We start from the raw sequence: 24,363 nt of genomic DNA, 5'->3' as shown, positions 1-24,363 counted from the left end.
TAACTATATTTTTTATTTTTTTTTATTATTTTTTACACCTGATCGCTGGTCTCCCGCCTGTCACACACAGCGATGTGTGCTGGCCAGCGGGAGACCAGCGACCAAAGAAATGTCCAGAGGTTTCTTGCAGCGATCAGCGATACCGGCAGGGGGGTTGCTCGCTGATCGCTGTCACACACAGCGATCTCGCTGGTGAGATCGCTGTTACGTCACAAAAGTTGTGACTCAGCAGCGATCTCGCTACCGAGATCGCTTAGTGAGATGGGGCCTTTAGTCTGTTTCAGTAGTTCCATAATCATGGTGGAAGACTGCTGACTTGACAGATGTCCAGAAGGCAGTCATTGACACACTCCACAAGGAGGGTAAGCCACAAAACGTCATTGCTAAAGAAGCTGGCTGTTCACAGAGTGCCGTATCCAAGCATATTAATGGAAAGATGAGTGGAAGGAAAAAGTGTGGTAGAAAAAGGTGCACAAGCAACCGGGATAACCGCAGCCTTGAAAGAATTGTTAAGAAAAGGCCATTCAAATATTTGAGGGAGATTCACAAGGAGTGGACTGCTGCTGGAGTCATTGCTTCTAGAGCCACCAACACACAGACATATCCAGGACATGGGCTACAGGTGTCACATTCCTTGTGTCAAGCCACTCATGACGAATAGACAACGCCAGGAGCGTCTTACCTGGGCCAAGGAGAAAAAGAACTGGACTCTTGCTCAGTGGTCCAAGGTGTTTTCAGATGAAAGTAAATTTCGCATCTCATTTATTTGGAAGTCAAGGTTCCAGGGTCTGGAGGAAGAGTGGAGAGACCACAATCCAAGCTGCTTGAGGTCTAGTGTGAAGTTTCCACAATCAGTGATGGTTTGGGGAGCCATGTCATCTGCTGGTGTAGGTCCACTGTGTTTTATCAAGGCCAAAGTCAGTGCAGCCATCTACCAGGAAATTTTAGAGCACTTCATGCTTCCCTCTGCCGACAAGCTTTTTGGAGATGGAAATTTCATTTTCCAGCAGGACTTGGCACCTGTCCACACTGCCAAAAGTACCAATACCTGGTTTACAAACAACAGTATCACTGTGCTTGATTGGCCAGCAAACTCGCCTGACCTTAGCCCTATAGAGAATCTATGGGGTATTGTCAAAAGGAAGATGAGACACCAGACCCAACAATGTAGATGAGCTGAAGGCTGCTATCAAAGCAATCTGGGCTTCCATAACACCTCAGCAGTGCCACAGGTTGATCGCCTCTGTAGGTACCTGTGCCGACTGGGGGGTGGTCCTTTTGCACCGCGAACAGACTGGAGACAGAAACCGATGTACGTTCAACAGGTCTTCTTTACTGGTCGTCCTCCTGATGACCACAGCAACACGACAGCCTCCGTACCCACAGGCCCGGGTACCTTTCACCTTCCTTCTTACCATTGTAGTGATGTCCCTCGCGGTTCTATCGCTGTGGCTGCCCTAGGCCTACCACCACAGCGCTTCGCCTGTCCGAGTCCTCCGTCTGGTACCCCCGGGCCTTCTCTCTCCTGCGGCTATCCTGTCAGGGCCACCCCCCTGACCGTCTCTCCTTCCAGTCCCCTCCGGAGCTCTACCTCTTTCCGTCTCTTCCTCCTTCAGTCTCTTCCTCTGCTGAGCTCCTCCCCCTGGACTGGCTTCCTTCTGGAACGCTTTCTCCATTTTTATTCCCCTGCCCAGGAATTCCCCTCTCGAGTCCCTGTAACTCCGCCCACCATGACTATGCGGTTTCCTAGCCTTAAGCTGCTGTTAAGCCCTTTTCTCACTGCTCTGTCTCCATCTTGTGGCCAAACCTTATTACTGCACTGTCTCCTTTTCCTGCTGTCCTTTGTCTCCCCCTAGTGGCTAAAACCCAGTACTTCACCATCTTTCACTATTTTCTATCTGTCTCCCCACATGTATATGCCAGTTCACATCAAGCATATTTACTGCACATCTTACATTCACTTTCCTGCCTCAGACAGGTCCATAGGTCAGTCCACTTCCCTACACCTCCATTCCACGCAAAATGATGCAGTAATTGATGAAAAAGGAGCTCCAACCAAGCATTGAGTGCATTTACTGAGCAAACATTTCAGTAGGCCAACATTTCAGATTTTACAATAGTTTTTCAAGCTGGTGTTATAAAGTATTCTAATTTACTGAGATAATGACTTTTCATTGTCTGTAAGCCATAATCATCACCATTAATAGAAATAAACACGTGAAATAGATCACTCTGTTTTAATGACTCTATATAATGAGTTTCACTTTTTGTATTGAAGAGCTGAAATTAACTTTTTGATATTCTAATTTTGTGAGAAGTACCTGTATATATTCCCTGCTGAGCAAGTAGATCTGCTGGAAAAGCTGTAGGAAGCTTCCACTAGGGGCACTGACTACCTAAGCATTTCTATCGCTCTCATAGACGTCACTGGAAGCTGTAGATATACAGTATGTGTGCAGTGAGCTACCCCCTAGTGGCTGTGTATGCATTGAGCTTCCCCTAGTGGCTGTGTATACAGTGAGCATCCCATACTGGCTGTGTATGCAATGAGCACTCCCTAGTGGCTGTGTACATGCAGTGAGCACCCCCTAGTGGCTGTGTATGCAGTGAGCTCCCCCTAGTGGCTGTGTAGGCAGGGTGCTCCCCATAGTGGCTGTGTGGGGAGTGAGCTCCCTCTAGTGGCTGTGTATGTGTGGTGCCCCTGAGGCTCAGTCACCACAGAGGTACTGCACCTTCTCCTAAGGTGTAGTGCCCCACCATCCTGGTAAGTTGGGAGCTCCTTTCCGCACTCCAACACCTGCATCCCACACACAGGATAGTTCAGCACTGATCACATTGCGGCTCATGCTTAGAGGGTAGCAGAGCACCTCTGGTGATTCCTTGCTTCGTAACACGAGATGTGCTGGGAGGTGGGTGGAGTTGAGATTCATATAAAAGAGTGGGAAAGTTTAGAATTACAGTTCAGTCTGACAAAAGGTCGGTGGAGTAGGAAGCCACTCAGTGAGGAGTGGGGGATCCCTGGAAGAAGGGATGGAGGAAGGAGTGCTGCAGCTGCCTCAGTGACCTGAGCCAGCTGGCACGGGAAAGTAAGAAAGGTGGAGAGCCGTAGGACTGCAACCTAAGCTTCCATAAGAGAGAGAAGGAACAGCGCGGAACGAAGGAGTAGGAGAACAGAGAGGAGGAGTGGGTTGGATAGGAACCCTGCCTATAGGTTCTCAGCGCAAGGCCGGGGCCCGGTCCCCGAGGTTGTATGGACACTTATGGTTCTGCAGCAGACACCGGTGGAGTAGTTGGCTGTAAATGCACTACTCCCAACCAAGACTTGGGACACAACAGCAACACGGATAGAGAGCCGGGATCCAGGAGGTCCCTGATCAGGCTACAGCTGTCTGTCATACAAGTAGAGTTGTTAGGAACATCTGACAGGAGGAACTTCAGGGAACCACGGTACTGGAGTTCTTCACACTAAAAGGCGCAATAGAGGAGTCATTCAGGAAAGGCACATGTTGGCGGAGTGTTGGAGAGGAGAGCCCTGAATTGCCCGGGAGGGTGATTGAGTCTCTACCCCGGAGAACACGGCACAGAGGAAGGCACCAGTGGGTACCACGAACTGTAAGTAAAGCTTTGAAACTGCAAGCTCTGGTGTCCTCCATTCATTCGTCACTAGCACCTTCAGCACCGCTACATCTGGGTACCAGCATCCACACCGTCCTGCACCTATCCTCATCCATAGCGCCTACACTGCCCTGGAACTACAGCTCCACCTGTGGGGAGCTACACCATCTTTGCTGCATCACACCATCAGTCCCAGTGGATCTGCAAGCAGTGTTGGCTTAACATCTTACTTGCCAAACACCACGGGTGGCGTCACGAACTTTCCATATAAACTACATTACAAACATCATCTGCCATTGATATTGGACGCCCAGGGCCACGGACCGGGTCACCGCTGCTGTGACACATCTCCCTCTGACACCGGCCCGGTACCGAGTACCTCACAGCCCTGGGTGAAGCCTGGGAGGGCGACCCATATGCAGTGAGCGTCCCCTAGTGGCTGTGTATCCAGTGAGCTCCCCTTAGTGGCTGCTTATATAGCGAGCTCAGTGGCTGTGTATGCAATGAGCACCCCCTTGTAGCTGTGTATGCAGTGAGCCCCTCTAGTGGCTGTGTATGCAGTGAGCTCCCCCTAGTGGCTGTGTATGCAGTGAGCTCTCCTTAGAAGCTGTGTATGCAGTGAGCACCCTCTAGTGGCTGTACAGTATATGCAGTGAGCAGCCCCTAAGGGCTGTGTATGCAGTGAGCTCCCCCTAGTGGCTGTGTATTTAGTGATCTCCCCCTTGTGGCTGTGTAGGCAGGGAGCTCTCCATAGTGTCTGTGTATGCAGTGAGCACCCTCTAGTGGCTGCATATGCAGTGAGCACCCTCTAGTGGCTGTGTATGCAGTGAGCTCTGCCTAGTGGCTGTGTATGCAGTGAGCTCCCCCTAGTGGCTTTGTATGCAGTGAGCTTCCCCTAGTGGCTATGTATGCAGTGAACTCCCCCTAGTGGTTATGTAAGCAGTGAGCTCCCTCCAGTGGCTGTGTATGCAGTGAGCTCCCCCTAGTGGCTGTGTGAGCTCTCCGTAGTGGCTGTGTATGCAGTGAGCTCCCCCTACTGGCTGTGTAAGCATTGAGCTCCCCCTAGTGACTGAGTACGCAGTGAGCTCCCCTAGTGGCTATGTATGCAGTGAGTTTAAATCCCACCCCCAGGGAGCAGCCTGGAACTGAGTCGGAGCACCCAGTCTTGGGCGGTTTTACATAAATCCTGGCATCTTACAGTCTGTTTCCCTACTGGTAATTTGAGGACTTTTGGTGACTTCTGTGCACAGTCAAACCTGTGCCCTTTACTCTTGTTTGTCTCCAGATGATCCATACTTTATATCTCTGCTTCTCTCTCGCACCTCCCACTTTTCAGCCGTGGAGGGTTTCGCCTCTGCATCTTCTCATTTATTTCTCTCTGCGCAGGAACAAGCCTTACCTGCTGTACTATAACCTGCTGAAGTGTATCACGGGCACCAGCATCTTGGCGTCAGCTATGAATGGGTTACAGTGCCCCACCACCCAGGTAAGTGTCCATGACCATGCTCATACACCTTCCTCCCCATACCCCTCATATCCTGCCATCTTTAACCCTTCCCTGCCTGTTCCCTGCATTTCAGGTCTGTGTGAAGGAATGCCCGCAGGATTTCAGAGGCACGTCTTTCTGGGCCTCACCTAAAGATGCATTCATTCAAGAGTATTGTCAGCCCAGCATTAATCTAACAACCACAGAACTGGTCAGTATGCGGAGGAGCAGTGCGCACCGTTATTACTCGATGCAATGATTACATGGAGTATAGGCAGATTGGATCGTTACACAAGCGGACAGGGGGTCTTCCTATTTATACGAATTTTCCACTTTGGACACCCTCATCTTCATATGAGGATCCCTGACAATCAGCCGAGCACCGTGTGTCCTGTTCTGGGACCTCCAGTGATCTGTGGTGGATCAGAATAGTGAGTGCAGCTCTGGAGTTTAAATACAGGATGTAATTCAGGATCAGCGATCAGTAGTGTAATGTATGTACACAGTGACTGTGGGTCACCCTCCCAGGGCTGTGGGGTACTCGGTACCGAGCGAGTCTCTCAGATGGAATTGTCATAGCAGCGGTGACCCGGTCCGTGGCCCTGGGCGCCCATGTAAAAGGGGTTGAGTTGGGAATAAAGTTTATAAGTGATTCGTGACACCACCTGTGGTGTTCGGCAATGAAGATGTTAAGCCGACGCTGCAGACAGATCCTCTGGGACAGATGGTGGGGTGCAGCAATGATGTTATAGCCCTGCACAGGCAGGGCTGTTGGTCCCAGGGCAGTGTAGATAGGTGTTGGGGACGAGGGTGCAGTGTCTGGCACAGAGATGTAGCAGTGCCGGAGAGTTTGTAGGAAGAAGGCAAGGACACAACAGGGTGCAGTTTCTTTACCTTTACTTGGCAAACGCAGTCCAGGGTCCTGGTTACAGATGGCACAGGAGCAGGCTAGCCTGGAAGCAACTCAGGGATCTCTCTATCAGATGGGTTGTGTAGTCTCCTTCCTAGCGCTGGCTTGAGGTACATCCAGTACTGTGTTACACTGAAGTTCCTCCTTATTATCTTCTCTTAGAACTACCTCGTATGTCAGACAGCTGTAGCCCTCTATCTCTCTTGGCTCACCCATCGCTGTTGTGCCTCCGAGTCTTAGTTGGGAATAGAGCATTTACAGCTTCCTATTCCTCTGGTTTCTGTTGCAGGACCTTCAGTATCCATACAACCGTGGAGACCAGGCTCCAGATCATGCGCTATCTCTGGGAGGGAGCTCTCTATCCTCAGCTCAACCTCCAGCTTCTCTCCACATGTCTACACTCTTTGCCCTCCTCACACTAACTCCTAATTTCCCTTCCTGGCCCTCAGAGAGCACTCCTCCCCCAATTCTGGTTCAGAGCTCCCTCTGCTGGCCTGGAGTGGGAACTGTGTTACATGATATGGTTACCTGTTCGAGAGACCTTTCATTGCCCCCAAGCCTGACATCACCCTCCCTGGAGGAAGGTAATGCCACTGTGGCGACCATACTCCAGGGGGCGCCACATTCCCCCCTAGTGAAGTCAGTACTCCTGGACTGATAAAAGAAAAAATGAAAAACATATAAACAATATGAAGGTTACAAGATTTAAGAAAAAAGAAAAATTTACAAAAACCAAAAGCTCCAAAATTAGTCCTAATGATAAGTCCAAGCATCAATTTCCATGGTCCATTCCTGGGCAATTGGTAAACTATTTACAAGGGTAGTGACCACACACAGTCCTGTGGCCAGAACGTCCATCAAAACTAAACTGGAATATTCAAAAAGGGATTTCTTGCAGAATATCTGTAGGCACAAAACTTGAACAGTTACATATATACACACAATTTCAACATTTACATGAACTTATCTATACACGATATCTGATGGGCGGTATACCTTGTGTAGTACGGGTAGATCTACGTAACACTGGCGTGGTTGAGGATCTTACTGGTTGCCTGATGCTAATTACTGGTGTAGTGTGTGATGTACTGGATACACTACTGGTGGTTCTGCGTAGCACAGGGATACTAGATTTCCTAGGACCACTTCTACTCACTGTGGGCGAGGGTTCTCTGGCTCCACTGCTGGTGTGGCATCTGCTGCCTGATTTTCCTGATTTTCAGGATTTTCTTGAGTCACTACTTCTTGTACTACAAGTTGGGGAAATGTCAACACTTGCACCACTATAGCATCATTTACTTTAGTCCAATTTGCAGCGAATTCTCCAAGTATAGTGCTGACCTTTTCTTCTATGGGTTGGATGTTACCGTATTTTGTTCTTCCATTCTTTCTTTTAGCTGGTCAGGGCATAATTTCAAATGATCCCTCGATATTGCTGCTGAGGTTTCTCCTCCATCTTTACTAATAAGGCACACCTTGGTATTGTCAAAGTTTGAGGGTAGAATGGTGTAGGGTTCAGCTTACCATTGGTCATCTAATTTATGCATTCTCCTTTTCCTCTTTAGGACTTGTTCTCCTGGTGACAAGGGAACTGCAGGTGCATGCTGATTGTAGTGCCTTTCTTGTTTTTGTCTTGCCTGAGCTAGACTCTTTTCCACACACTCTTGTACTCTACGGTACTGTTGCTGCCTTTCTGTATCCCAGTCAGCATCTGGTGACGTCACCTCAGGTGTAAGGACTCCCATATCCAAATCAATAGGCAGTTTACCAGGCCTCGCTCTCATTAGGTAGGCTGGAGTGCAGTTGGTGGAATTCACAGGAATGTGGTTGTAGAGGTCTACCAGATCTGGCAACTTTACTGGCCACAGATTCCTCTCTTCCAAAGGCAAGGTCTTCTGCACGTCGATCACCACCTGATTCATCTTTTCACACATGCCATTGGTCTGTGAGTGGTACGGTTCACACATGCCATTGGTCTGTGAGTGGTACGGTGTTGTCCAGATTTTCTTACAACCGTACAAGTTACAGAATTCCTGGAACCCTTCTGCCTCAAAGGCTGGACCTTGATCTGTAAGCACTCGCTCGGGATATCCGTGTGGTCGACAAAAGTGCTGTTGGAATGCTCTGGCTGCTGTCTTGGCTGTTTGATCCTTGACAGGCACAACTACCAGGAATCTTGAGCAGTGGTCAACGATGGTAAGAGCATAGATGTAGCCTGAACGGGTTGGGACCAGTTTCACATGGTCCAGGGCGACCAATTAGAGTGGCTGTTTGGTTACTATTGGCTGAAGAGGAGCTCTCTGGCTATTTCGATCCTTTCTGCGCAGGTTACATTGTCCACACTCCCGACACCACTTTTCTCAATGGCTTTCCTCATACCAGCCCAGTAGAATCTCTCCCGGAGCAATGCTTCCAACTTCTTCCATCCAAAGTGTCCAGCTCCATTGTGGTATGCTTCCAAGACCATTGATGCCTCTCTCTTTGGGACTATCACCTGCCAGACCAGCTCATGAGTGCGGGCATTGATACTACTCCGACACAGCTTTCCTTCATAAATGAACAGCCGGCCTCTCTCCTTCCACAATTGCTGGGTTTCTTCAGGAGCATCCGACTCTGGGCGTGAGTCAGCTTGTGACAGTAGCTCCTTCACCAGGTGGACTGCGGGGTCGCTATCCTGCGTTTCTGCCCAGTCATGATGGGGCAAAGGATTTAGGGTGACCTCTTTCAAGCCAGACCGCCTGTTCCTCACTCCTTGAGCACGTTGGGCCGCAATTGGCCGGCGGAAGGGAGGTAACTCTATTTCTTCAAGAGCCTCAGGGTCTTCTCCTGCATCTGGCAGATTAGGCATTCTGGACAGCGCATCAGCATTGGCATTCTTGTGCCCTGCTCGGTACTTGATGGTAAATTCATAGTTAGGCAGCCGAGCCATCCATCGCTGCTCCAGTGCACTAGCTTGGCAGTTTCCAAGTGAGTCAACGGGTTGTTGTCTGTGAAGATGGTGAACTTGGCTGAAGCTAGGTAATGCTTGAATCTTTCAGTCACAGCCCAGACTATGGCAAGGAACTCCAGGGTAAAGGAACTGTAGTTGTCGGAGTTCCTTTCAGTGGGACGAAGCTTCCTGCTGGCGTAGGAGATCACTCTTTCTTTGCCATTCTGTACCTGTGACAGTACTGCTCCTAGTCCCACGTTGCTGGCATCAGTATACAACACAAACGGTTTGTCATAATCTGGGTAGGCCAGCACTTCCTCTCCTGTGAGAGCCATCTTCATTTGGGTGAAGGACCTCTCCAGTTCCTCATTACATTCAAATGTGGAACTCTTCTGTTTGGCTTTCTTGGACTGTCCCACCAGAATATTTTGCATATGGGTGGCTATCTCAGTGAAGCCTTTGATGAATCTTCGGTAGTAGCCTACCAGTCCGAGGAATTAGCGTACTTCATGGAGGTTACTGGGCTTCGGCCAGTCCCGGATGACACTGACTTTGTCCGGATCTGGTGCCACACCTTCTGCACTCACCACATGACCGAGGTACTGTACCTTGGGCTTCAGGAGGTTGCATTTGGAAGGCTTCACCTTCAGGCCAAAGTTGGACAAAGCTTCAAACACCTCAGCCAGGTGTTCCAGATGGTCTTCATAAGTCTTGGAGAAAACAATGACATCATCAAGGTACAACAGGACTGTCTCAAAGTTCATGTGTCCCAGGCAGCACTCCATCAGCCGTTGAAATGTTCCTGGGGCGGTGCAGAGCCCGAATGGCATATAGTTGAACTCACAGAGACCCATTGGGGTGGTAAATGCTGTTTTCTCCTTGTCTGCCTTTGCCACGGGAACCTGCCAATACCCACTAGTGAGATCCATGGTGGAAAAGTAGTTAGCAGTTTTAAGTGCGGCTAATGACTCCTCAATTCTAGGTAAAGGGTAGGCATCTTTGTGTAATGCTGTTAATTTTCCTGTAATCAACACACATCCTCATGGTACCATCCTTTTTCTTTACAAAAACTATTGGAGCTGTCCAGGGGCTACAACTGTCTCTGATAACCCCAGCTTCCTTCATCTCTCTCAACATACCTTTGGCACATTGGTATTGTGTTGGGGGTATAGGCCGGTACCTTTCTTTAATGGGTGGATGATTCCCAGTGGGGATATTATGTTGAACCCCTTTTGCCTTCCCAAAATCTAGAGTGTTTACTGAATACCCGCTCATACTCCTGGGTCACTCTATAAACCCCATTTTTTTGGTAGGAGGGCGTAGAGTCATTTCCTACCTGCAGTTGCTGACACCACTCCTCCAGCTGCTTCACAGAGCCATTGTCCTCCACCTGATCAGATGAGACCAATGGCTCTGCTGCCTGTATGGCGTTGTTACAGTGAGCAGCTTAGCAACTGTGGCGTACCGAGGTATTGTGGCCTCCTCCTCCCCACAATTCAAAAGGCATACAGGTACTCTCCCTTTACGTACATCAACTACCCCTCTGGCTGTCAGGACAGTGGGCCTACTATCAGAGTATACTGGCTCTACCAATGCCTGGTAATAATTTCCTCTGAGGCCTATGGCTGCCCGACACCAAATCAACATTTCACATCTGGGGGGTATTGCAATGGGGAAAGCATCACTCACTCTGACGCTGCCAATTTCTCCACCAGAGAGTTCTACCTGCTGTCTTTGCATCAGGGCTCTGATCTCCTTCTGCAGGACTCGTTGTTCACTGGAACCAGCAGTCTCAGCCACCTGTTGCAACAAGACAATAACCTCAGAAAGACAATTTTCAATTACATTTGTACCAAGAGTCATCATGGGATTACATTCACGTCGATCAATATCCACAACTATCAGACCTTCAGATTTTAACTCCACCCTCCCCACTTGAACAGTAATTTCTTTACATCCCACTTGTGGTAAAGACTGGCCATTACTGGCAACTACTGTTAGTTCATCACTTGGGCCACGGGTGAGGTCAGAGTCAGCCCAATACCGCTTGTAAAGGATATAGGGCATAGTAGTCACCTGGGAGCCAGTGTCCAGCAAAGCGTTCATGGGGATGCCGTCAATCACCACAGGGAGGATCGGTCTCCCTCCAACATACTTGGCTCGCCAGTTCCTTAGGCCTTGTGGTCCTACTTCTGGGGGTTGGCCCTCCGCCCTAGCGGTTGCTCGTTTAAATAACAGAATCTTGCAAGATGGCCTGCCTTGTGGCAGTGACGACAGATGGGATGTCCATCCTTGTCATAGTGATTGTTGTTCCTCCCTCGGAGTGGCAGGGTTCTCCTTTTCCGGAGCCACGGGACATCCTCTGGACTGGAAGCAAGCTGGATCTTCTCCTTGGAGGACACCTGCAGGGACTGCACTGTTTTAGTAAGTGCAGCCATACCTTTGGTCAACTCCTGGACCTGAAGACGCAGTTCTTCAGTTGGATCTTTATCCAGAGTCTGTGCATCAGCCTCCACAGGGATGGAAGAGAAAGATGTTGCTTCCTGGTGGTAGGTGTTTGTTGGGCGCCCAGGGGGCGCTGGACGGTTGACAGTTGGTTCCTGCAGTACCCAAATAGCCCTGTCCTTGAAACCAGCAAAGTCCAGGTCAGAGTTTTGGGTTATGATGCGCAGCTGTGCTCTGTGGGTACTGGATAGGAGTCCTTAAATGAACTGCTCCTTTAACAGTTTGTCTTCCTCTTTCACACTGTCAGGATCAATTTGCTTGACGGCTCGCAGCGCCTCCTGCAGGTTAAGAGCATAGTCCCTTATACTGTCCTGCACTTTCTGTTTACATCCAAAGAACCTCATCTTGATTTCAGCTGCAGGGCCGGTGTCAAAGGTGCTTTTTAGCTTGGCCAAAATCTTTTTGACAGTCTCTTTATCAGTGTCCTGCCAGGCTTTTACTTCCCTCTGTGCTGCACCTGTTAGCTGCCCAATAAGGATGTTCACCTTCTGGCTTTCAGATAGAGGATACATCTCAAACAAACTGCACAGTCTCTCTTTAAATTCACTCAGGGTATGTGACTCACCCGAGTACTGCGGTAGCCAGGCCGCTCCCGGTATGTAGGGCATGGACAGCGGCATTATGGGGACCGCTGCGGTGGCGTTACTTCTCGCGTCGCTGAGGGGTTTGCGGGAGCGTCCGCCGCTGCATTGGCGTTGTCCTCAGACATTTTCTCTCCCCCCTAGTTAATGTGGGCCAGGCCGCGGGGTTGCGCTGGCTTACCGGATGCCGCTCCTCAGCTGGATCAGGGGACGCCGGAACTCCAGGCCTCAGCTTCTCACTTCCCGCGCGCTCTTCTCCGTTCGCGCTTCTCAGCTGGCTCCGCCGACAAAGGTCTGCCCCCTCTTCTTCCTGCGCACGCCAATCAGCGGGATAAAGGCAGCAATGGCGCCAATTTCGCACAGTGTCTATAGCACCAAACACAGTCTCTGGTACACAGGACCCGGGGATACCTACTTGGCATATAGTAGCCCCAATGTTATACCGGTGACATAGCAGGGGAGAAATACATCTATACCCAAAGTACTGCGATAATATGATAATGTATGTAAATACCTTATATGCAATGGTAGGGCCTGTCCGGGAAGGTGTTCCATTGCATATAAGGCATTTACATACATTATCATATTATCGCAGTACTTTGGGTATAGATGTATTTCTCCCCTGCTATGTCACTGGTATAACATTGGGGCTACTATATGCCAAGTAATATATGCACTTTATTATTGATACTACCTGCTTGTATGGGGGACGTTTTATATATGGATATTTATCCTTAGTATCAACACTTTGCTTACTTTTTTGATTGTGGACACTTTATCCATGGACATACCCACCCTGGGCCATTTCCTATGATGTTCGGATCCATCAGGTTCCATCTTCTAGCCCTACCTTGTCTGTTTGTCTGTAATATTTTAATATAACTAATAAAGTTATTACTACCTTTTTGGACCTTATGACTGTTTGTTTTGTTTTTTTGGTGTTTTGAGTGACTGCACCAGCAGAATAGTGAGTGCAGCTCTGGGGTATAATACACGATGTAACTCAGGATCAGTAATGTAATGTATGTACACAGTGACTACACCAGCAGAATAGTGAGTGCAGCTCTGGAGTATAATACAGGATGTAACTCAGTATCAGTAATGTAATGTATGTACACAGTGACTGCACCAGCAGAATAGTGAGTGCAGCTCTGGGGTATAATACAGGATGTAACTCAGGATCAGTAATGTAATGTATGTACACAGTGACTGCACCAGCAGAATAGTGAGTGCAGCTCTGGGGTATAATACAGGATGTAACTCAGGATCAGTAATGTAATGTATGTACACAGTGACTGCACAGCAGAATAGTGAGTGCAGCTCTGGAGTATAATACAGGATGTAACTCAGGATCAGTAATGTATGTACACAGTGACTGCACAGCAGAATAGTGAGTGCAGCTCTGGGGTATAATACAGGATGTAACTCAGGATCACTAATCTAATATAAAGCTGAAGTGTGTGTATGTATGTACAGTTGTGGCCAAAAGTATTGACACCCCTGCAATTCTGTCAGATAATACTCAGTTTCTTCCTGAAAATGATTGCAAACACAAATTCTTTGGTATTATTATCTTCATTTAATTTGTCTTAAATGAAAAAACACAAAAGAGAATGAAGCAAAAAGCAAAACATTGATCATTTCACACAAAACTCCAAAAACGGGCCAGACAAAAGTATTGGCACCCTCAGCCTAATACTTGGTTGACCAACCACTTCCGGTAACCATCAATGAGTTTCTTACAATGCTCTGCTGGAATTTTAGACCATTCTTCTTTGACAAACTGCTCCAGGTCCCTGATATTTGAAGGGTGCCTTCTCCAAACTGCCATTTTTAGATCTCTCCACAGGTGTTCTATGGGATTCAGGTCTGGACTCATTGCTGGCCACCTTAGAAGTCTCCAGTGCTTTCTCTCAAACCATTTTCTATTGCTTTTTGAAGTGTGTTTTGGGTCATTGTCCTGCTGGAAGACCCATGACCTCCGAGGGAGACCCAGCTTTCTCACACTGGGCCCTACATTATGCTGCAAAATTTGTTGGTACTCTTCAGACTTCATAATGCCATGCACACGGTCAAGCAGTCCAGTGCCAGAGGCAGCAAAGCAACCCCAAAACATCAGGGAACCTCCGCCATGTTTGACTGTAGGGACGGTGTTCTTTTCTTTGAATGCCTCTTTTTTTCTCCTGTAAACTCTATGTTGATACCTTTGCCCAAAAAGCTCTACTTTTGTCTCATCTGACCAGAGAACATTCTTCCAAAACGTTTTAGGCTTTTTCAGGTAAGTTTTGGCAAACTCCAGCCTGGCTTTTTTATGTCTCAGGGTAAGAAGTGGGGTCTTCCTGGGTCTCCTACCATATAGTCCCTTTTCATTCAGATGCCGACGGATAGTACGGGTTGACACTGTTGTACCCTCGGACTGCAGGGCAGCTTGAACTTGTTTGGATGTTAGTCGAGGTTCTTTATCCAACATCCGCACAATCTTGTGTTGAAATCTCTTGTCAATTTTTCTTTTCCGTCCACATCTAGGGAGGTTAGCCACAGTGCCATGGGCTTTAAACTTCTTGATGACACTGCGCACGGTAGACACAGGAACATTCAGGTCTTTGGAGATGTACTTGTAGCCTTAAGATTGCTCATGCTTCCTCACAATTTGGTTTCTCAAGTCCTCAGACAGTTCTTTGGTCTTCTTTCTTTTCTCCATGCTCAATGTGGTACACACAAGGACACAGGACAGAGGTTGAGTCAACTTTAATCCATGTCAACTGGCTACAAGTGTGATTTAGTTATTGCCAACACCTGTTAGGTGCCACAGGTAAGTTACAGGTGCTGTTAATTACACAAATTAGAGAAGCATCACATGATTTTTCGAACAGTGCCAAAACTTTTGTCCACCCTCTTTTTTATGTTTGGTGTGGAATTAAAAAGAATTGTCCTAAAGCCAAATTGGATATGTGTTTTTTCATTTAAGACAAATTAAATGAAGATAATAATACTAAAGAATTTGTGTTTGCAATCATTTTCAGCAAGAAACTGAGTATTATCTGACAGAATTGCAGGGGTGTCAATACTTTTGGCCACGAATGTATGTATGTATGTGTGTGTGTATGTCCGGGATCCGCACCGTCGCAGCTACAGCCACAAAATTTGGCACAGTCACACGTCTGGATCCTGAGAGTGTCCTAAGCTATGTAGTGAGGCGAAATTTTAACCCAGCCTGTTCCAATTCACCAAACAGTTTTGCCCCTATCTACATAATGGGGAAAAAGTGTGTGTATCAAGCCCCGCCCCTCATTATGATGTCATAATGGTTGCAATGGCGACGCTGATGTCATCATAGGTTGCAAGCCCCACCGCTCATTATGATGTTATCATGGTTGACTATGGGATGGAGGTTGTGTGATGGGTATATTGGCACTGGACTATGGGATGGAGGATATGTATGACGGGTATATGGACACGTGACTATGGGATGGCGAATATGTATGATAGGTATATGGGCATGGGACTATGGGATGGAGAATATGTATGATGGGTATATGGGCATGGGACTATGGGATGGAGGATGTGTGATGGGTATATGGGCACTCGACTATGGGATGGAGGATATGTATGATGGGTATATGGGCACGGGACTATGGGATGGAGGATAATTATAACTTGCTATAACTAACCACAGTTAGTTTATTATGCCCGGGCAGCGCCGGGCTCTTCAGCTAGTGTAATATATGTACACAGTGACTGCACCAGCAGAATAGTGAGTGCAGCTCTGGAGGATAATACAGGATGTAACTCAGGATCAGTACAGGATATGTAATGTATGTACACACAGACTGCACCAGCAGAATAGTGAGTGCAGCTCTGGAGGATAATACAGGATGTAACTCAGGATCAGGACAAGTAATGTAATGTATGTACACAGTGACTGTTCCAGCAGAATAGTGAGTGGAGCTCTGAAGTGTTATACTCAGGATATATAATGTACTAGCTGAAGAGCCCGGTGCTGCCCGGGCATAGTAACTAACTGTGGTTAGTTATAGCAAATTATAATTATCCTCCATCCCATAGTCCCGTGCCTATATACCCATCATACATATCCACGATTCCATAGGCCCGTGCCCATATACCCATCATACATCCTCCATCCCATAGTCCCATGCACATATACCCATCACACATCCTCCATCCCATAGTCCCATGCCCATATAACCATCATACATATTCGCCATCCCATAGTTGAGTGCCCATATACCCATCACACATCCTTCATCTCATAGTCCCATGCCCATATACCCATCATACATATCCTCCATCCCATAGTTCAGTGCCCATATAACCATCACACATCCTCCATCCCATAGTCAACCATTATGACATCATAACGAGCGGCGGGGCTTGCAACCTATGATGACATCAGCGTCGTAATGGCAACCATTATGACATAATGAGGGGCGGGGCTTGATACACACACACTTTTTCCCCATTATGTAGATAGGGGCAAAATTGTTTGGTGAATTGGAATGCACGGGGTTAAAATTTTGCTTCACAACATAGCCTAGGACGCTCTCTAGGTCCAGACGTGTGACTGTGCCAAATTTTGTGGCTGTGGCGGCGACGGTGCGGATGCCAATCACATACATACATACATACATACATACATACATACATACATACATACATACATACATACACTTGAGCTTTATATATTAGATATACACAGTGACCTAATATTGCATGTAATTACGTTTCTATTTTTCCCTCAGTCTGTGTATGATATCGTGGCCAAGGAGCTGTGTCCTGCGTTTCTGATTAAGAGTGATCCATGTGAGTAATGATAAACCTGCACTTTTTCTTTAGTTAACAATGCTTGAAGAATTGTCCTAGATAGAGGTCACTTACTAATTTATGTTTGTGGCTCCTACGGGAATGTTAGAGAGAGAGAGACTCCCTATACTTTTGGCTGCTACACCGCTTCAGAACATTATTAACTTGTAGATTAACCCCATATCTGCAGGTTAATAGATGTTTTTTATACATGACAGGTTCCCTTTAAGCATGACAATCTGGCTACCTTCAGCCACCACTAGGGGGAGGCTCTCTGCATACAGTGTTATTATTGATTTCAACCTCAAAGCAGTACAGTATATACACTCACTGGCCACTTTATTAGGTACACCATGCTAGTAACGGGTTGGACCCCCTTTTGCCTTCAGAACTGCCTCAATTCTTCGTGGCAGAGATTCAACAAGGTGCTGGAAGCATTCCTCAGAGATTTTGGACCATATTGACATGATGGCATCACACAGTTGGCGCAGATTTGTCGGCTGCACATCCCTGATGCGAATCTCCCGTTCCACCACATCCCAAAGATGCTCTATTGGATTGAGATCTGGTGACTGAGGAGGCCATTTGAGTACAGTAAACTCAGTCATGTTCAAGAAACCAATCTGAGATGATTCGAGCTTTATGACATGGCGCATTATCCTGCTGAAAGTAGCCATCAGATGTTGGGTACATTGTGGTCATAAAGGGATGGACATGGTCAGCAACAATACTCAGGTAGGCTGTGGCGTTGCAACGATGCTCAATTGGTACCAAGGGGCCCAAAGAGTGCCAAGAAAAAATTCCCCACACCATGACACCACCACCACCAGCCTGAACCGTTGATACAAGGCAGGATGGATCCATGCTTTCATGTTGTTTACGCCAAATTCTGACCCGACCATCCGAATGTCGCAGCAGAAATCGAGACTCATCAGACCAGGCAACGTTTTTCCAATCTTCTACTGTCCAATTTCGATGAGCTTGTGCAAATTGTAGCCTCAGTTTCCTGTTCTTAGCTGAGAGGAGTGGTACCCAGTGTGGTCTTCTGCTGCTGTAGCCCATCTGCCTCAAAGTTCGACGCACTGTGCGTTCAGAGATGCTCTTCTGCCTACCTTGGTTGTAACGGGTGGCAATTTGAGTCACTGTTGCCTTTCTATCAGCTCGAACCAGTCTGCCCATTCTCCTCTGACCTCTGGCATCAACATGGCATTTCCGGCCACAGAACTGCCGCTCACTGGATTTTTTTTCTTTTTCGGACCATTCTCCTGTAAACCCTAGAGATGGTTGTGCGTGAAAATCCCAGTAGATCAGCAGTTTCTGAAATTCTCAGACCAGCCCTTCTGGCACCAACAATCATGCCACGTTCAAAGGCACTCAAATCACCTTTCTTCCCCATACTGATGCTCGGTTTGAACTGCAGGAGATTGTCTTGACCATGTCTACATGCCTAAATGCACTGAGTTGCCGCCATGTGATTGGCTGATTAGAAATTAAGTCTTAACACACAGTTGGACAGGTGTACCTAATAAAGTGGCCAGTGAGTGTAGATCACTCTCACACACACCCTCTAGTGGTGGATACTTTTGATGTTTTTTTTTTTTTTTTTTCTTTCTATGTATGAGGATTCGCATCTCTGTTTCAGAAAATGACATGCTATATTATGGAATTTAAAAAGATAATCTGCCTCTTATGAGGCCATTCACTGGGTAATATTCCTGGGCTAATGGGCTGGTGCTAGTGACATCATTGCGCCAAGCGTGATGTCATTGGATGCACATTTAGTTGACAAGCTGCTAAATGAGCTGATAGATTTTCACCCTGTTTTTTTTTTTTTTTTTTTTTTTAAATAAAAAAAAAAAAAGTTAAAAATTTTGTTTCAAACCCTAAGTACAGGGCAAATTGCTTTATGCTGATGTTTTCTAAGACCTATACCTTTTTTTTTTACCTTCCATTAATGCATGATGAGCTGTAGATTTTAATGGTATCATTTTGGGAACATTTGACATTTTGATAATTTTTTGTTTTTATTGTTTTTGCAGAGTAGCTGTGACTAATCAATGTTAATGTTTGCCAATTTTTGGGGGGGCCTAACAACGTCGTCATACAGGTTAAACAGTTTTATATTTTGATAGACCATATATATATATATATATATATATATATATATATATATATAGATAGAGATATATATATATATATATATATATATATAGATATAGATATAGATATAGATCTTTTACATTTCTTTCTTTCTTAACTGGGGAAAGACAGCTGATTTACATTATGTTTTTGAATACCAACATGACAGCGATGGGGGATCTTCAACAGGCGATTACATTGTGGGGAGGGGAGGACTGCGATGGGGACGAACGCCAGGCGAGGTTTGCACAGCTTAATTGCAGCTGCTAGCAATTGACAGCGCCATTTTAGGAGTTGACGGCAATGATCGGAGCTAGCTTTGATCGCTGCAGGTAGACAGGTTCTGGCTGTGTGTCACAGTCGGCAACGGCCTGATATGGAGGGCGCTTCACACACTCCCCCGATCTATCCATAATGGGGTGTTTCCTCTCTGATGGCAGATGTGTTTGTGAACAGGTCTCTCTGTCTCAGTGTTTAACAGGTGTTTCCCCAGTGCGAATTTCTCCATTCCTCCTAACTTCTCAATCATGTATGAAGGAAAGAATTTGACTGGCAACGAATCCAAAGACTCTATACTTAATGCAACCAAGTAGGTTTTGGCGTCCCTTTTTTTACTTCTAGCTACTTTGACTTATTGCAATCTTTACAATCCTCCATCAGGTCCACAACTCCATGTTTTATGTCTCTGCCGAATCCACCGTCCGGCAATGTGTAGTTACTCCTTTGCCAATTACCTGAGTTTCACAGATGACTCAATTCTCCTACCTGTACCACAAATTCCTAACTCCTCTACCTCCACCTTTTTGTTTTCTTTTTTAGCCAAATCTTTGATTCCTTCAACTTCCAGAACCTGGGAAAGAAAATATTTCAGGACTTTGCCAAGTCATGGTCCTGGATCCTCATGTAAGTCATAAGGGAATGTCCCACACACCACAAATCTATCCATGCATGATCTCTGGGGGTCCTTCTGCTGAGACCAACCCAACAATCACAGGAGGATCCAAATTTCCCTGAGTGAGAGAAGTGTTAGTGAGCGTGTGTGACCACCACTACTATAGATGGTGGATGGAGCGGTAGTGAGCGTGTGCGACCACCAATACCATAGACAGTGGATGGAGTGGTAGTAAACATGTGCAACCACCAATACTATAGACAGTGAATGGAGTGGTAGTGAGCTTGTGCGACCACCACTACTATACACAGTGGATGGAGCGGTAGTGAGCGTGTTAGACTGTAACAAGGTGGCCCGGGGTGGTAGTCCCAGCCAAGTCAACTAAGCCATAGTCAGTGTACACCCCGGCACCTTCTACAGAAATAGACATGACGGACGCAATCCCAGGCACAGCTGCAGTCCAACAAGGAAATAAAAGGGATGAATAAAGTACAACATTAACTTCCTGCTCTCTCCCCAATGATGTCCACAGCTGTACCCACATCAGCCACTGCGGCTGAAAGAGGAGGTAGTCCATATGCCGGAATCTGGACGCATGAAGTCCCTTCGGTGGGGCACCTACGAAGTCCTGGTGCCCGTTTTGCTGCCCAAAGGTCTGGGGCAGTACCCTTTCCCCTCCTGGGGTCTGACAAGGCTCCCATCTGCACCTGAGCATCTGCCCTGGGCCAACGTGCCCGGGCTCTGACCTGGAAGCAGGAGCTTCCTGCTCCCAAGAGGCTGCTGGCTCGGCCCACAAAGATAACCTTTTACTTTCCCTACTCTACATACACAGGAGCACACAATCCATGGACACGTTAATATATGGCTGTACATTGCTTGTACACACATTTCACAGTACAGGAACAACAAGGCATTAATAAACAGGTACACTGTCTGCATAAAGCACATGGGGTCAAGACATAGGAGAGAGGGGAGACAGTGAGGCTCTCCACCACCTCCTTACACCCCTCCCTCCTAAAACATGGTTGTCCCCGACCATGACGATCTCTGTGCAATTAGCAGCAACACATACATAAAAACTTTGGTGCAAAAAGTTTCAAAAAACATCAGAGGGAGAGTCGGTCTCTCTCTCTACGAGTCCACTTGACCCTAGTCCTATTGTTTGTGAGACCATTAAAACCAGTGTCCGGGCCAGACGGCCAACTTACTACACAGTTTTTAACCCCCTATATATGGTGTGGCATATCAGGATCCCACATGGGTGAGGAGATTCATCTTCCTGGCACTATAAATGGCACTTTATTTTATTGACTTTTTTTTTGTCTGTGATGTCCTGTGGGCTTGCATTGGTTCATGTGAACCAGAGTATATACACTTGAGAGGATTGTCTCTCTACCCCGGTAACTTCCCTGTTAATTTGATTGCTGATTGACCTTTTTATTGTGTATAAGATGGATTTTTACTATTGATAACAGCGGCTATTGACAAGAGGGATGGTTCCTTTTTTGCCCCCATTTCATCCAGTCATTTAACTTGAAACTTACTGTTCAAGGTGTTCCTTAGGGCCCCGTCACACATAGCAATCTCGCTAACGAGATCGCTGCTGAGTCACAACTTTTGTGACACAACAGCGATCTCACCAGCGAGATCGCTGTGTGTGACAGCGATCAGCGACCGGCCCCCCTGCCGGGATCGCTGCAAGAAACCTCTGGACATTTTTTCGTCGCTGATCTCCCGCTGGCCAGCACAGCACGCATCGCTGCGTGTGACAGGCGGGAGACCAGCGATCAGCTGTAAAAAAATAATTAAAAAAAATATTGTTATTCTCACCTTCCGTCGTCCCGCGCAGCCTTCCCGCCTCTCTCCACGCTCCGGTCCCAGTAATCCTTTGCAAGAATGACCGCGAGACTTTGCGATCCCGCGAGAACAGACGTCATCGCGGTAATTCTCGCAAAGGATTACTGGGACCGGAGCGTGGAGAGAGGCGGGAATGCTGCACGGGACATCGGAAGGTGAGAATAACAACATTTTTTATTTTAATTCTATTTTTGACATGAATATGGCATCAGCGCTAACGAACACAGCGATGCCGGGCACGCGGCGTCGCTGTGCTAATCGCTGGTGAAGCTGTCTGTTTGACAGCTTACCAGCGATCCTGACACATTGATATCGTTGTCGGGATCGCTGGTGAGTCGCTATGTGTGACTCCAGCTTTACTTATAGGTGCCTAATCTGTGCCTGATATGCTCACTACAAATTTCTCCACCTCAGGAGTATACTCGTTCTTATTTATCTTTTTGCATTATGTTTTGTGAAATTTTCAATAAAATAAATGTTTGTTTTTTTTAGATAAAAAGAAGATTTTTTTTCTTGGGGCATTTTTTGACTCTGGTGTTCTCTGTAGGTTTAGTATTATTATTGAGAGTTGCCCATTAATGTTGATTATGCATTGATAAGTGACTATTGACAGACATGATTCCTTTCTTTGCACTAATACACATTAACATAATGGCTGTACATTGCTTGTACACACATTTCACAGTACAGTAACAACAAGGCACTAATAAACAGGTACACTATCCGGGTACCGCATAAAGCGCACGGGGCCAAGACATAGGAGAGAGAGGAGACAATGAGGCTCTCCGTCACCTCCTTACACGACGACCACTATTATAGCTGGTGGATGGAGCGGTAGTGAGCGTGTGTGACCACTTCTACTATACACAGTGGATGGAGCAGTAGTAATAATATAATAATAATACATTTTATTTCTATAGCGCCGACATATTCCACAGCACTTTACATTTCAGAGGGGATTTGTACAGACAATAGACATTACAGCATAACAATAATCACATACAGTAGATTATAACAAATACCAAGAGGAATGAGGGCTCTACTCGCAAGCTTACAATCTATGAGGAAAGAGGGAGACACGAAAGGTGGGTGGTAACAGTTACCCTGATTGTATGGACCAGCCATAATGCTAAGTGTGTAACAGTACAGACACAGAGGGCTAATGGATGCATAAAGCATGTGGGAACATAATGCGGGGAACCTGGTTATGGTAAAACTTTTGGCTGTTGCCACATAGGGATAGATTAGGTTAATGTGTTGAGGCGTTAGGCCAGTCTGAATAAATGAGTTTTCAGGGCACGCTTAAAATTTTCAGGATTGGGGACTAATCGTATTGACCTGGGAAGTGCATTCCAAAGAATTGGCGCAGCACGTGTATAGTCTTGGAGACAGGAGTGGGAGGTTCTGATTATTAAGGATGCTAACCTCAGGTCATCAGCAGAACAGAAAGCGCGGGTAGGGTGGTATACTGAAACAAGGGAGGAGCTGTAGGGTGGTGAAGAGTCATGGAGGGCTTTGTGGGTGAGGGTAATAAGTTTGTACTGGATTCTGGAGTGGATGGGTAGCCAGTGTAATGACTGGCGCACGGTAGAGGCATCGGTGTAACGATTGGTGAGGAATATGATCCTGGCTGCAGCATTCAAGACAGATTGGAGAGGGGAGAGTTTGGTGAGAGGGAAATCGACTAGAAGAGAGTTACAATAGTCGAGACGAGAATGAATAAGAGAAACAGTAAGAGTTTTTGCAGAGTCAAAAGTAAGAAAAGGTCGAATTCTAGAGATGTTTTTGAGGTGCAGATGATAAGAGCGAGCCAGTGATCGAATGTGGGGGGGCAAAGGAAAGCTCGGAATCAAGTATGACCCCAAGACAGCGGGCATGTTGCTGGGGAGTAATAGTGGAACCACACACGGAAATGGCAATGTCGGGTATAGGTACATTAGTAGAGGGAGGAAACACCAGGAGTTCAGTCTTTGACAGGTTCAGTTTCAGATATAGTGAGGACATGATGTTAGACGGCAGTGAGCATGTGCGACCACCAAGCCTATACACCGTGATTGGAGCGGTAGTTAGCATGTGTGGCCACTGCTACTATAGACAGTGGATGGATCGGTAGTGAGCGTGTACAGCCACCAATACTATACCCTGTGAATAGAGTGGTAATGAGCGTGTGCGACCACCACTACTATACACAGTGGATGGAGCGGTAGTGAATGTGTGCGACCACCATTACTATACACAGTGGATGGAGCGGTAGTGAATGTGTGCGACCACCATTACTATACACAGTGGATGGAGAAGTAGTGAGCATGTGCGACCACCAATACTAAACACAATGGATGGAGAAGTAGTGAGCGTGAGCGACCACCAATACTGTACACAGTGGATGGAGAAATAGTGAGCGTGTCCGACAATCACCACTATACGCAGTGAATGAGCCAGTGGGTGCATGCGCTCACTATCGCTTCATTCACACAGGGAACATGGGAGCCTCTTGATTGGTAAATTGGAGGAGGTAGCTCTAGGACCATTGTAAGTGGTCTGACTTGGAAATGGTGGCATCTGAAGGTGGAAGTATAAACGTCAGTGTGAACGAGGCATTTGGTAGGTGACAGTTGTAAAAACGTGTGT

At 46.9% G+C, this 24,363-nt stretch overlaps 1 protein-coding gene across 3 annotated transcripts in view; it reads left to right on the top strand.

Moving 5' to 3' along the window:
* The window catches only part of SLC44A4 (solute carrier family 44 member 4), a 91,308-nt gene that overhangs the window by 52,993 nt on the left and 13,952 nt on the right, over nucleotides 1-24,363 (top strand). For all 3 annotated transcript variants that reach the window (XM_073548780.1, XM_073548782.1, XM_073548781.1), the window contains 5 exons: nucleotides 5,002-5,101; nucleotides 5,196-5,312; nucleotides 16,787-16,847; nucleotides 19,458-19,575; nucleotides 19,806-19,889. In XM_073548780.1, coding sequence (XP_073404881.1) covers nucleotides 5,002-5,101; nucleotides 5,196-5,312; nucleotides 16,787-16,847; nucleotides 19,458-19,575; nucleotides 19,806-19,889 — 480 coding nt within the window. The remainder of the gene's footprint in view (nucleotides 1-5,001; nucleotides 5,102-5,195; nucleotides 5,313-16,786; nucleotides 16,848-19,457; nucleotides 19,576-19,805; nucleotides 19,890-24,363) is intronic.

This window comes from Dendrobates tinctorius, unplaced genomic scaffold (assembly GCF_039654945.1).
Source record: "Dendrobates tinctorius isolate UK_male_01 unplaced genomic scaffold, ASM3965494v1 ptg000158l, whole genome shotgun sequence".
Taxonomy (NCBI): Eukaryota; Metazoa; Chordata; class Amphibia; order Anura; family Dendrobatidae; genus Dendrobates; species Dendrobates tinctorius.
This window is presented reverse-complemented; position numbering and strand designations above follow the sequence as displayed.